This window comes from Oncorhynchus mykiss, chromosome 3 (genome assembly GCF_057628025.1).
Source record: "Oncorhynchus mykiss isolate SJ-2025 chromosome 3, ASM5762802v1, whole genome shotgun sequence".
Lineage (NCBI taxonomy): Eukaryota > Metazoa > Chordata > Actinopteri > Salmoniformes > Salmonidae > Oncorhynchus > Oncorhynchus mykiss.
In genome coordinates this window covers 85,543,544-85,559,482 of record NC_143024.1, presented here as the reverse complement: position 1 = coordinate 85,559,482, position 15,939 = coordinate 85,543,544, and the positions used below count along the sequence as shown (strand labels likewise).

At 42.5% G+C, this 15,939-nt stretch overlaps 1 protein-coding gene across 1 annotated transcript in view; it reads right to left on the bottom strand.

Moving 5' to 3' along the window:
- Nucleotides 1-13,449, bottom strand: part of LOC110520565 (immunoglobulin superfamily member 11) — a 27,805-nt gene extending 14,356 nt beyond the window's left edge. Inside the window, exons 1-5 of the mRNA XM_036975154.2 lie at nt 13,003-13,449; nt 12,138-12,310; nt 11,422-11,638; nt 2,949-3,113; nt 2,662-2,778 (exon numbers count right to left, since the gene is read on the bottom strand). Coding sequence (XP_036831049.2) covers nt 2,662-2,778; nt 2,949-3,113; nt 11,422-11,638; nt 12,138-12,310; nt 13,003-13,027 — 697 coding nt within the window. The 5' untranslated portion in view covers nt 13,028-13,449. The remainder of the gene's footprint in view (nt 1-2,661; nt 2,779-2,948; nt 3,114-11,421; nt 11,639-12,137; nt 12,311-13,002) is intronic.
- Between the last annotated feature and the right edge of the window lie 2,490 nt (nt 13,450-15,939).

Below are 15,939 nucleotides of genomic sequence, written 5' to 3'. Positions count from 1 at the left end.
AGAGGGATGCAGTAGTGTCACAACAGGAGGAGGTGGAAGATAAGAAGAGAGAGGGATGCAGTAGAGTGTCACAACAGGAGGAGGTGGAAGATAAGAAGAGAGAGGGATGCAGTAGTGTCACAACAGGAGGAGGCGGAAAATAAGAAGAGAGAGGGATGCAGTAGAGTGTCACAACAGGAGGAGGTGGAAGATAAGAAGAGAGAGGGATGCAGCAGAGTGTCACAACAGGAGGAGGTGGAACATAAGAAGAGAGAGGGATGCAGTAGAGTGTCACAACAGGAGGAGGTGGAAAATAAGAAGAGAGAGGGATGCAGTAGTGTCACAACAGGAGGAGGTGGAAGATAAGAAGAGAGAGGGATGCAGTAGTGTCACAACAGGAGGAGGTGGAACATAAGAAGAGAGAGGGATGCAGTAGAGTGTCACAACAGGAGGAGGTGGAAGATAAGAAGAGAGAGGGATGCAGCAGTGTCACAACAGGAGGAGGTGGAAAATAAGAAGAGAGAGGGATGCAGTAGAGTGTCACAACAGGAGGAGGTGGAAGATAAGAAGAGAGAGGGATGCAGCAGTGTCACAACAGGAGGAGGTGGAAAATAAGAAGAGAGAGGGATGCAGCAGTGTCACAACAGGAGGAGGTGGAACATAAGAAGAGAGAGGGATGCAGTAGTGTCACAACAGGAGGAGGTGGAACATAAGAAGAGAGAGGGATGCAGTAGAGTGTCACAACAGGAGGAGGTGGAACATAAGAAGAGAGAGGGATGCAACAGAGTGTCACAACAGGAGGAGGTGGAAGATAAGAAGAGAGAGGGATGCAGTAGAGTGTCACAACAGGAGGAGGTGGAAGATAAGAAGAGAGAGGGATGCAGTAGAGTGTCACAACAGGAGGAGGTTGAACATAAGAAGAGAGGGGGATGCAGTAGTGTCACAACAGGAGGAGGTGGAACATAAGAAGAGAGAGGGATGCAGTAGTGTCACAACAGGAGGAGGTGGAAAATAAGAAGAGAGAGGGATGCAGTAGTGTCACAACAGGAGGAGGTGGAACATAAGAAGAGAGAGGGATGCAGTAGAGTGTCACAACAGGAGGAGGTGGAAGATAAGAAGAGAGAGGGATGCAGTAGTGTCACAACAGGAGGAGGTGGAAGATAAGAAGAGAGAGGGATGCAGTAGAGTGTCACAACAGGAGGAGGTGGAACATAAGAAGAGAGAGGGATGCAGCAGAGTGTCACAACAGGAGGAGGTGGAACATAAGAAGAGAGAGGGATGCAGTAGAGTGTCACAACAGGAGGAGGTGGAAGATAAGAAGAGAGAGGGATGCAGTAGAGTGTCACAACAGGAGGAGGTGGAACATAAGAAGAGAGAGGGATGCAGTAGAGTGTCACAACAGGAGGAGGTTGAACATAAGAAGAGAGAGGGATGCAGTAGAGTGTCACAACAGGAGGAGGTGGAACATAAGAAGAGAGAGGGATGCAGTAGAGTGTCACAACAGGAGGAGGTGGAACATAAGAAGAGAGAGGGATGCAGTAGTGTCACAACAGGAGGAGGTGGAAGATAAGAAGAGAGAGGGATGCAGTAGTGTCACAACAGGAGGAGGTGGAAAATAAGAAGAGAGAGGGATGCAGTAGAGTGTCACAACAGGAGGAGGTGGAAAATAAGAAGAGAGAGGGATGCAGTAGTGTCACAACAGGAGGAGGTGGAACATAAGAAGAGAGAGGGATGCAGTAGTGTCACAACAGGAGGAGGTTGAACATAAGAAGAGAGGGGGATGCAGCAGAGTGTCACAACAGGAGGAGGTGGAAGATAAGAAGAGAGAGGGATGCAGCAGAGTGTCACAACAGGAGGAGGTGGAAGATAAGAAGAGAGAGGGATGCAGTAGCGTCACAACAGGAGGAGGTTGAACATAAGAAGAGAGAGGGATGCAGCAGAGTGTCACAACAGGAGGAGGTGGAAGATAAGAAGAGAGAGGGATGCAGCAGAGTGTCACAACAGCAGGAGGCGGAAAATAAGAAGAGAGAGATGCAGCAGAGTGTCACAACAGGAGGAGGTGGAAAATAAGAAGAGAGAGGGATGCAGCAGAGTGTCACAACAGCAGGAGGTGGAACATAAGAAGAGAGAGGGATGCAGCAGTGTCACAACAGGAGGAGGTGGAACATAAGAAGAGATAGGGATGCAGCAGAGTCACAACAGCAGGAGGTGGAACATAAGAAGAGAGAGGGATGCAGCAGTGTCACAACAGGAGGAGGTGGAAAATAAGAAGAGAGAGGGATGAGGGAAAAGGAGTTTGATGGCAAGCCTAGGAGTCTTGTTGAGAAATGTGACTTGAGTTGCAGATGCCTTGATTCAGTCATCGCTATATCTTCCCAATTTCACCTCCAAACATATAGCAAGCGCAATACTCAATACTCACAGGGTATACTCAATCCTCACAGGGTATATTCAATACTCACAGGGTATACTCAATACTCACAGGGTATACTCAATACTCACAGGGTATACTCAATACTCACAGGGTATATTCAATACTCACAGGGTATACTCAATACTCACAGGGTATACTCAATACTCACAGGGTATACTCAATACTCACAGAGTATACTCAATACTCACAGGGTATACTCAATACTCACAGGGTATACTCAATACTCACAGGGTATACTCAATACTCACGGGGCATGACAGTGAGGGTGAAGTTTGAGCTGGCAGATCGGACCTGGTTGGTCGCGGTGCAGATGAAGAAACCGGAAGTCTCCATGGAGATATTAAACAGAGATAGAACACCATTCTCTGAAAGAATGGAGGAATCAGGAAGTTAAAATTCAGAGTGGACAGCTGCACGTACACACTGATAAACAAATCAGGAAGTTTTGGTAATAACCTCAGCAGCCCTGCCATTATTCTATGGCTTGTTTGAAGTAAAGATGAACACCAAGCACACACAAACACACAAAACATACTCTCCGTGGTCCTCGGTGGGAATACTCTGGGAGTATTCCTGACATCGTTTGTTTTCCAGCTATAGGTCGGGGCAGGAGAGCCCTCCTCAGACACACAGGTCAGGTTGATGTTGTTCCAGTACTCTGCTTCGCCCTGTACGCTGACGACGGGCACGGAGGGAGCCACTGGAGAGGGAAGCAGACATCACATCATATTGTGTTTTTTTATAAGTGGTCCAGTAGAGGGCAGCGGAGTCCTAATCAACACCCTAGAGAGCCATCTTGCTAAAGGAAACTTTAAGAACATCTTAGGAGTTTTTTCCTTTTCCTTTGACATGACAAGACACAGAATTTAAGTTATCCGTTCCATCTTTAAACAGATGGAACCTTTTCGCCCACACCAGACTTCAAACTATCATACTACTATTTCTCTACATGGACTACATGTATCTACCACTGTCTTACCAAGGACTACATGTATCTACCACTGTCTTACCAAGGACTACATGTATCTACCACTGTCTTACCAAGGACCATGTGTATCTACCACTGTCTTACCAAGGACTACATGTATCTACCACTGTCTTACCAAGGACTACATGTATCTACCACTGTCTTACCAAGGACTACATGTATCTACCACTGTCTTACCAAGGACTACATGTATCTACCACTGTCTTACCAAGGACCATGTGTATCTACCACTGTCTTACCAAGGACTACATGTATCTACCACTGTCTTACCAAGGACTACATGTATCTACCACTGTCTTACCATGGACTACATGTATCTACCACTGTCTTACCAAGGACTACATGTATCTACCACTGTCTTACCAAGGACTACATGTATCTACCACTGTCTTACCAAGGACTACATGTATCTACCACTGTCTTACCAAGGACCATGTGTATCTACCACTGTCTTACCAAGGACTACATGTATCTACCACTGTCTTACCAAGGACTACATGTATCTACCACTGTCTTACCAAGGACTACATGTATCTACCACTGTCTTACCAAGGACTACATGTATCTACCACTGTCTTACCAAGGACCATGTGTATCTACCACTGTCTTACCAAGGACTACATGTATCTACCACTGTCTTACCAAGGACTACATGTATCTACCACTGTCTTACCATGGACTACATGTATCTACCACTGTCTTACCAAGGACTACATGTATCTACCACTGTCTTACCAAGGACTACATGTATCTACCACTGTCTTACCATGGACTACATGTATCTACCACTGTCTTACCAAGGACTACATGTATCTACCACTGTCTTACCATGGACTACATGTATCTACCACTGTCTTACCAAGGACTACATGTATCTACCACTGTCTTACCAAGGACTACATGTATCTACCACTGTCTTACCATGGACTACATGTATCTACCACTGTCTTACCAAGGACTACATGTATCTACCACTGTCTTACCAAGGACTACATGTATCTACCACTGTCTTACCATGGACTACATGTATCTACCACTGTCTTACCAAGGACTACATGTATCTACCACTGTCTTACCAAGGACTACATGTATCTACCACTGTCTTACCAAGGACTACATGTATCTACCACTGTCTTACCAAGGACTACATGTATCTACCACTGTCTTACCAAGGACTACATGTATCTACCACTGTCTTACCAAGGACTACATGTATCTACCACTGTCTTACCAAGGACTACATGTATCTACCACTGTCTTACCATGGACTACATGTATCTACCACTGTCTTACCAAGGACTACATGTATCTACCACTGTCTTACCAAGGACTACATGTATCTACCACTGTCTTACCAAGGACTACATGTATCTACCACTGTCTTACCAAGGACTACATGTATCTACCACTGTCTTACCAAGGACTACATGTATCTACCACTGTCTTACCATGGACTACATGTATCTACCACTGTCTTACCAAGGACTACATGTATCTACCACTGTCTTACCAAGGACTACATGTATCTACCACTGTCTTACCAAGGACTACATGTATCTACCACTGTCTTACCATGGACTACATGTATCTACCACTGTCTTACCAAGGACTACATGTATCTACCACTGTCTTACCAAGGACTACATGTATCTACCACTGTCTTACCAAGGACTACATGTATCTACCACTGTCTTACCAAGGACCATGTGTATCTACCACTGTCTTACCAAGGACTACATGTATCTACCACTGTCTTACCAAGGACTACATGTATCTACCACTGTCTTACCAAGGACTACATGTATCTACCACTGTCTTACCAAGGACCATGTGTATCTACCACTGTCTTACCAAGGACTACATGTATCTACCACTGTCTTACCAAGGACTACATGTATCTACCACTGTCTTACCAAGGACTACATGTATCTACCACTGTCTTACCATGGACTACATGTATCTACCACTGTCTTACCAAGGACTACATGTATCTACCACTGTCTTACCAAGGACTACATGTATCTACCACTGTCTTACCAAGGACTACATGTATCTACCACTGTCTTACCAAGGACCATGTGTATCTACCACTGTCTTACCAAGGACTACATGTATCTACCACTGTCTTACCAAGGACTACATGTATCTACCACTGTCTTACCAAGGACTACATGTATCTACCACTGTCTTACCAAGGACCATGTGTATCTACCACTGTCTTACCAAGGACTACATGTATCTACCACTGTCTTACCAAGGACTACATGTATCTACCACTGTCTTACCAAGGACTACATGTATCTACCACTGTCTTACCAAGGACTACATGTATCTACCACTGTCTTACCAAGGACTACATGTATCTACCACTGTCTTACCAAGGACTACATGTATCTACCACTGTCTTACCAAGGACTACATGTATCTACCACTGTCTTACCAAGGACTACATGTATCTACCACTGTCTTACCAAGGACTACATGTATCTACCACTGTCTTACCAAGGACTACATGTATCTACCACTGTCTTACCAAGGACTACATGTATCTACCACTGTCTTACCATGGACTACATGTATCTACCACTGTCTTACCAAGGACTACATGTATCTACCACTGTCTTACCAAGGACTACATGTATCTACCACTGTCTTACCAAGGACTACATGTATCTACCACTGTCTTACCAAGGACTACATGTATCTACCACTGTCTTACCAAGGACTACATGTATCTACCACTGTCTTACCATGGACTACATGTATCTACCACTGTCTTACCAAGGACTACATGTATCTACCACTGTCTTACCAAGGACTACATGTATCTACCACTGTCTTACCAAGGACTACATGTATCTACCACTGTCTTACCAAGGACCACATGTATCTACCACTGTCTTACCAAGGACTACATGTATCTACCACTGTCTTACCAAGGACTACATGTATCTACCACTGTCTTACCAAGGACTACATGTATCTACCACTGTCTTACCAAGGACTACATGTATCTACCACTGTCTTACCAAGGACTACATGTATCGACCACTGTCTTACCATGGACTACATGTATCTACCACTGTCTTACCAAGGACTACATGTATCTACCACTGTCTTACCAAGGACTACATGTATCTACCACTGTCTTACCAAGGACTACATGTATCTACCACTGTCTTACCAAGGACCACATGTATCTACCACTGTCTTACCAAGGACTACATGTATCTACCACTGTCTTACCAAGGACTACATGTATCTACCACTGTCTTACCAAGGACTACATGTATCTACCACTGTCTTACCAAGGACTACATGTATCTACCACTGTCTTACCAAGGACTACATGTATCTACCACTGTCTTACCAAGGACTACATGTATCTACCACTGTCTTACCAAGGACTACATGTATCTACCACTGTCTTACCAAGGACTACATGTATCTACCACTGTCTTACCAAGGACTACATGTATCTACCACTGTCTTACCAAGGACTACATGTATCTACCACTGTCTTACCATGGACTACATGTATCTACCACTGTCTTACCAAGGACTACATGTATCTACCACTGTCTTACCATGGACTACATGTATCTACCACTGTCTTACCAAGGACTACATGTATCTACCACTGTCTTACCAAGGACTACATGTATCTACCACTGTCTTACCAAGGACTACATGTATCTACCACTGTCTTACCAAGGACTACATGTATCTACCACTGTCTTACCAAGGACTACATGTATCTACCACTGTCTTACCAAGGACCATGTGTATCTACCACTGTCTTACCAAGGACTACATGTATCTACCACTGTCTTACCATGGACTACATGTATCTACCACTGTCTTACCAAGGACTACATGTATCTACCACTGTCTTACCATGGACTACATGTATCTACCACTGTCTTACCAAGGACTACATGTATCTACCACTGTCTTACCAAGGACTACATGTATCTACCACTGTCTTACCAAGGACTACATGTATCTACCACTGTCTTACCATGGACTACATGTATCTACCACTGTCTTACCATGGACTACATGTATCTACCACTGTCTTACCAAGGACTACATGTATCTACCACTGTCTTACCATGGACTACATGTATCTACCACTGTCTTACCAAGGACTACATGTATCTACCACTGTCTTACCATGGACTACATGTATCTACCACTGTCTTACCAAGGACTACATGTATCTACCACTGTCTTACCAAGGACTACATGTATCTACCACTGTCTTACCAAGGACTACATGTATCTACCACTGTCTTACCATGGACTACATGTATCTACCACTGTCTTACCAAGGACCACATGTATCTACCACTGTCTTACCAAGGACTACATGTATCTACCACTGTCTTACCATGGACTACATGTATCTACCACTGTCTTACCAAGGACTACATGTATCTACCACTGTCTTACCAAGGACTACATGTATCTACCACTGTCTTACCATGGACTACATGTATCTACCACTGTCTTACCAAGGACTACATGTATCTACCACTGTCTTACCAAGGACTACATGTATCTACCACTGTCTTACCAAGGACTACATGTATCTACCACTGTCTTACCAAGGACCATGTGTATCTACCACTGTCTTACCAAGGACTACATGTATCTACCACTGTCTTACCAAGGACTACATGTATCTACCACTGTCTTACCAAGGACTACATGTATCTACCACTGTCTTACCAAGGACCATGTGTATCTACCACTGTCTTACCAAGGACTACATGTATCTACCACTGTCTTACCAAGGACTACATGTATCTACCACTGTCTTACCAAGGACTACATGTATCTACCACTGTCTTACCAAGGACTACATGTATCTACCACTGTCTTACCAAGGACTACATGTATCTACCACTGTCTTACCAAGGACTACATGTATCTACCACTGTCTTACCAAGGACTACATGTATCTACCACTGTCTTACCAAGGACTACATGTATCTACCACTGTCTTACCAAGGACTACATGTATCTACCACTGTCTTACCAAGGACTACATGTATCTACCACTGTCTTACCAAGGACTACATGTATCTACCACTGTCTTACCATGGACTACATGTATCTACCACTGTCTTACCAAGGACTACATGTATCTACCACTGTCTTACCAAGGACTACATGTATCTACCACTGTCTTACCAAGGACTACATGTATCTACCACTGTCTTACCAAGGACTACATGTATCTACCACTGTCTTACCAAGGACTACATGTATCTACCACTGTCTTACCAAGGACTACATGTATCTACCACTGTCTTACCAAGGACTACATGTATCTACCACTGTCTTACCAAGGACTACATGTATCTACCACTGTCTTACCAAGGACTACATGTATCTACCACTGTCTTACCATGGACTACATGTATCTACCACTGTCTTACCAAGGACTACATGTATCTACCACTGTCTTACCAAGGACTACATGTATCTACCACTGTCTTACCAAGGACTACATGTATCTACCACTGTCTTACCAAGGACCACATGTATCTACCACTGTCTTACCAAGGACTACATGTATCTACCACTGTCTTACCAAGGACTACATGTATCTACCACTGTCTTACCAAGGACTACATGTATCTACCACTGTCTTACCAAGGACTACATGTATCTACCACTGTCTTACCAAGGACTACATGTATCGACCACTGTCTTACCATGGACTACATGTATCTACCACTGTCTTACCAAGGACTACATGTATCTACCACTGTCTTACCAAGGACTACATGTATCTACCACTGTCTTACCAAGGACTACATGTATCTACCACTGTCTTACCAAGGACCACATGTATCTACCACTGTCTTACCAAGGACTACATGTATCTACCACTGTCTTACCAAGGACTACATGTATCTACCACTGTCTTACCAAGGACTACATGTATCTACCACTGTCTTACCAAGGACTACATGTATCTACCACTGTCTTACCAAGGACTACATGTATCTACCACTGTCTTACCAAGGACTACATGTATCTACCACTGTCTTACCAAGGACTACATGTATCTACCACTGTCTTACCAAGGACTACATGTATCTACCACTGTCTTACCAAGGACTACATGTATCTACCACTGTCTTACCAAGGACTACATGTATCTACCACTGTCTTACCATGGACTACATGTATCTACCACTGTCTTACCAAGGACTACATGTATCTACCACTGTCTTACCATGGACTACATGTATCTACCACTGTCTTACCAAGGACTACATGTATCTACCACTGTCTTACCAAGGACTACATGTATCTACCACTGTCTTACCAAGGACTACATGTATCTACCACTGTCTTACCAAGGACTACATGTATCTACCACTGTCTTACCAAGGACTACATGTATCTACCACTGTCTTACCAAGGACCATGTGTATCTACCACTGTCTTACCAAGGACTACATGTATCTACCACTGTCTTACCATGGACTACATGTATCTACCACTGTCTTACCAAGGACTACATGTATCTACCACTGTCTTACCATGGACTACATGTATCTACCACTGTCTTACCAAGGACTACATGTATCTACCACTGTCTTACCAAGGACTACATGTATCTACCACTGTCTTACCAAGGACTACATGTATCTACCACTGTCTTACCATGGACTACATGTATCTACCACTGTCTTACCATGGACTACATGTATCTACCACTGTCTTACCAAGGACTACATGTATCTACCACTGTCTTACCATGGACTACATGTATCTACCACTGTCTTACCAAGGACTACATGTATCTACCACTGTCTTACCATGGACTACATGTATCTACCACTGTCTTACCAAGGACTACATGTATCTACCACTGTCTTACCAAGGACTACATGTATCTACCACTGTCTTACCAAGGACTACATGTATCTACCACTGTCTTACCATGGACTACATGTATCTACCACTGTCTTACCAAGGACCACATGTATCTACCACTGTCTTACCAAGGACTACATGTATCTACCACTGTCTTACCATGGACTACATGTATCTACCACTGTCTTACCAAGGACTACATGTATCTACCACTGTCTTACCAAGGACCACATGTATCTACCACTGTCTTACCATGGACTACATGTATCTACCACTGTCTTACCAAGGACTACATGTATCTACCACTGTCTTACCAAGGACTACATGTATCTACCACTGTCTTACCATGGACTACATGTATCTACCACTGTCTTACCATGGACTACATGTATCTACCACTGTCTTACCAAGGACTACATGTATCTACCACTGTCTTACCATGGACTACATGTATCTACCACTGTCTTACCATGGACTACATGTATCTACCACTGTCTTACCATGGACTACATGTATCTACCACTGTCTTACCAAGGACTACATGTATCTACCACTGTCTTACCAAGGACTACATGTATCTACCACTGTCTTACCAAGGACTACATGTATCTACCACTGTCTTACCAAGGACTACATGTATCTACCACTGTCTTACCAAGGACTACATGTATCTACCACTGTCTTACCAAGGACTACATGTATCTACCACTGTCTTACCAAGGACTACATGTATCTACCACTGTCTTACCATGGACTACATGTATCTACCACTGTCTTACCAAGGACTACATGTATCTACCACTGTCTTACCAAGGACTACATGTATCTACCACTGTCTTACCAAGGACTACATGTATCTACCACTGTCTTACCATGGACTACATGTATCTACCACTGTCTTACCAAGGACTACATGTATCTACCACTGTCTTACCAAGGACCATGTGTATCTACCACTGTCTTACCAAGGACCACATGTATCTACCACTGTCTTACCAAGGACCACATGGATCTACCACTGTCTTAACAAGGACCACATGTATCTACCACTGTCTTACCAAGGACCACATGGATCTACCACTGTCTTACCAAGGACCACATGGATCTACCACTGTCTTACCAAGGACCACTAGTTCGGTGGTGGCGGAAGGCGTCCCCTCCTCGTCTCCAGGGATCTGCACCCTGCACTGCCACAGCCTGTTCTCCTGCATGGACACCTTGCGGAGGGTCAGGGTGCTCCGCCCTCCAGTGATGTCATGGGTCATCTCTGCTCGGTCTTTATAGGAAGGCTTGATGTCCACTTGATTTTTGATAGAGTAGAATGTGGCAATAACAATCTACACGAATCAGGGAGACACAAAATATTGAACACATTCTGCACATAGCCTTTTTTTCACCTTACTTGTGATATAATCTCCAAAAAACTCTAAAATGTGATGATTTAGTGCCTCTAGGGCCATTCAGACGGCTGATTGAGGACCTGTTACTGAAGAATGTTTGTTTTCTATAATTGTGTTTTGTATCTCAGTTGTGATTTTAGTTGGGTATTGATGTGTACATTTTGTTTACGAGGCTCGTCTTTAAAAGAGACTGTGGTCTCAGCATGACTCCCTGTCAAAATAAAGATTCAATAAAATGTGGCTGTATTTAGTCTTCTAAGGGCGATATTAGCTTATCATGTGCACCTGAAAACCTTCGAGTTGACCCAACTGTTGTCCTTCTAATGATCTTTATTTCAGCATTTAACTTTGTGTTTCCGTCTGTCGAGAAACAGCGACAATGGTAGCAAAGCTTTTACATTGATCAAATGGAGCCATCTCTTGTCTTCTGACTGACCTTCGGATCAACAGGGCTATCAGCCTCCATGGACCATGTGACGATAACCAATGTGGAGGGGGTGGATTGTGCAGCAGGAATGAAACTACACACCAGGGTGACATCATCGCCTCGCGCAACCTCATATGTAGGTTGTCCAATGGCCACCTGTAGGCCTCTGGCAGAGGAGAAAACTAAAAAGAAATCAGATGTATTCTATTCATCTCAAGACTCACATATTTCTCTAGATCACTTTCAAATGTATTGTATAGTTGCATATCATTGTATAGGCCTATGGAATTTTTAAATATAAAATTCTGACTAAGATTTACACATACTGAACAAGAATATACTGAACTCATAAATGATGACAATTATTTTTTTTAACAGTTGCTAGTTAAAGATGAACCTACAGCCTGTCAAGCAAAAGTGGAAATATCTTAGACAGGATTGGGGAAGTGATTATGTTCGCCATTGATTCAACACACTGAATCAAGACATACTAGACCTATGCAAAATGAAATACCCCTAACAAAACAAAATCCTTCAAGCGCAGGACAAGAACAACAAACATCCTAAATCCATCAAATACACGATATAGCAAATGTAGAAAATTGAATAAATGGCACATTTCTTCCCTTAGTTCCGGGAGAGAATACTTTTATTATCTTTTTCATGTGGTTAATGATTAACCAGGGTGTTGAAACTGCAACGTGACATACAAGACAGGGATAGACGAAGAAAAGCAGCTGTGATGTAGTACATCTATCCATATGATTTGATTGCCAGTGACTTCCCCCCTACAGTAGTCTGGGGGAAAAGGTGTTGGCCGTTTTGGAGTTAATAACTAAAAGATTACAAAAGAAATTGAGATGGCTACACATACCTGCAAGTATGAAAAATAGTATCATTGTCGATGTCCCCTTTTCAATCACCCACAGGAATAGTGTTGCAGTCCTCTCAGGTGTCAAATGTCCAATATTGGTGCTCCAAGCGCACCTCACTCAGGTAAACCAAACTGCAGGCACCTGGCGTGTATTTATTACGTCTCGCAACGGAAACCGTTTACCTTCTAAGAACTAAACGGAAGCAAAAGGAAAAAAAGCGGGAGGGATCTTTAAAAAAATAAAAAATAAACCTTTCTATTATCAGGGAGTCATACTGAGACCAATATCTCTTTCACAGATGAGCCCTGAATTATATAAATTGCAAAAAATACAAACATCTAAATCTAAATACAAAATGCAAGCAGAAAGAAAGAAAAACACGCTCATAAAAAATAAAAAAACACATTCATCAGAAATAAGGTCCACAATCATCTTTCTGAGTTACCCTAGAGGCACCAGAACATCACATTCATCAGTAATAAGGTCCTCAATCATCTTTCTGAGTTACCCTAGAGGCACCAGAACATCACATTCATCAGTAATAAGGTCCACAATCATCTTTCTGAGTTACCCTAGAGGCACCAGAACATCACATTCATCAGTAATAAGGTCCTCAATCATCTTTCTGAGTTACCCTAGAGGCACCAGAACATCACATTCATCAGTAATAAGGTCCTCAATCATCTTTCTGAGTTACCCTAGAGGCACCAGAACATCACATTCATCAGTAATAAGGTCCTCAATCATCTTTCTGAGTTACCCTAGAGGCACCAGAACATCACATTCATCAGTAATAAGGTCCTCAATCATCTTTCTGAGTTACCCTAGAGGCACCAGAACATCACATTCATCAGTAATAAGGTCCTCAATCATCTTTCTGAGTTACCCTAGAGGCACCAGAACATCACATTCATCAGTAATAAGGTCCTCAATCATCTTTCTGAGTTACCCTAGAGGCACCAGAACATCACATTCATCAGTAATAAGGTCCTCAATCATCTTTCTGAGTTACCCTAGAGGCACCAGAACATCACATTCATCAGTAATAAGGTCCACAATCATCTTTCTGAGTTACCCTAGAGGCACCAGAACATCACATTTAAGAACATTTTGAAGATTGTTCCACAAATAAGGTGGAGGACAACTAAAAGCTGATTTACCTAACTCAGTAGAGACCAAAGTATTTTCTAGAGATGTCTAAAGATGACTTATGATGTTAGGTACAGTGGGACTTTTTGTAGAAGGGCTTTATACATGAACACATAGCAATATATCAACCTATGTGACATCAAAGAGGGCCAACCAACTTTCTGTTAGAGAATGCAGTGATGACATCACAGAGGGCCAACCAACTTTCTGGTAGAGAATGCAGTGATGACATCACAGAGGGCCAACCAACTTTCTGGTAGAGAATGCAGTGATGACATCACAGAGGGCCAACCAACTTTCTGGTAGAGAATGCAGTGATGACATCACAGAGGGCCAACCAACTTTCTGGTAGAGAATGCAGTGATGAGTATTCAAATTGTTGCCCGTAATAAAGCGCAGTGCGCTATGATTAACTGCATCTAATGGCTTCAGGGAAGTGGCAGATGCGTTCATATAGGTGATGTCGCCATCGTCTAGGACCGATAGGAACGTCGACTGAATGATCTGCTTTCTACTATGTAGCATGAGACAGGATGTATTTCTAGAAAAACAAGCCCATTTTTATTCTCAGCTTCTTAACATAAATCTTCTTCGGGATCGCTGTCCCTTCCACGGGACAGTTGAGCTAATGTAGGCTAATGCGATTAGCATGAGGTTGTAAGTAACAAGAACATTTCCCAGGACATAGACATATCTGATATTCACAAAGCTTAAATTATTGTTAATCTAACTGCACTGTCCAATTTACAGTAGCTATTACAGTGAAAGAATACCATGCTATAGTTTGAGGAGAGTGCACAATTTTGAACATGAAAAGTTATTAATTAACAAATAAGGCACATTTGGGATGTCTTGATACAAAATGTTGAACAGAAATGCAATGGTTCATTGGATCAGTTGAAAACTTTGCACATACACAGATGCCATCTAGTGGCCAAAATCTAAATTGCACCTGGACTGGAATAATACATTATGGCCTTTCTTTTGCATTTCAAAGATGATGGTGCAAAAGAATACAAATGAACGGTTGGTTTTTTCTTTGTATGATCTTTTACCAGATCTATTGTGTTATATTATCCTACATTCAATTCACATTTACATAAACCTCTAAGTATTTCCTTTCAAATGGTACCAATAATATGCATATCCTTGCTTCCTTCAGGGCCTGAGCTACAGGCAGTTAGATTTGGGTATGTAATTTTATGTGAAAATTGAAAAAAAGGGGCTAATCCTTAACTAGTTTTTAAGAAATGTGTCCTGTAGGCGTCGATTCTGGGTCCTGTACTTTTTACTGTTTACATAAACAATATCGACTTGTCTGTAAAAACAAAAAAACTGCAACCTGCACTTGTATGCTGATGATATTGTTGTGTATGCTATGGTCCCACGGTTGACCAGGCTCTATCTGAACTACAGCCTGCCTTCATTGTACAACAGAAAAACTTTCTTGACCTGGAATTAGTATTGAATAAAGGTAAAACTAAGTATAAGTTGTTCTCTAGAGCGCATAAAAAATAACTCTGATGATTTAAGCATATGTACTTTGGATGGTGTCAATATTGATCATGTCCCTCCTTACAAATATCTGGGCATCTGGATAGATGAAAAGCTGTCTTTTACAAATCATATTGATGAGCTAGTTAATGAGCTACCTCATCTTAATGAGCTCAGATAGATCAAACCCTTGATTTTCTTCTGAACTATCTTTGACTCTGAATTGTTTAAAATGGGTGTGTTTGCCAGAGGAATAATATTGAAGATACATTTTCTAGAGCCAACTCGGGGTC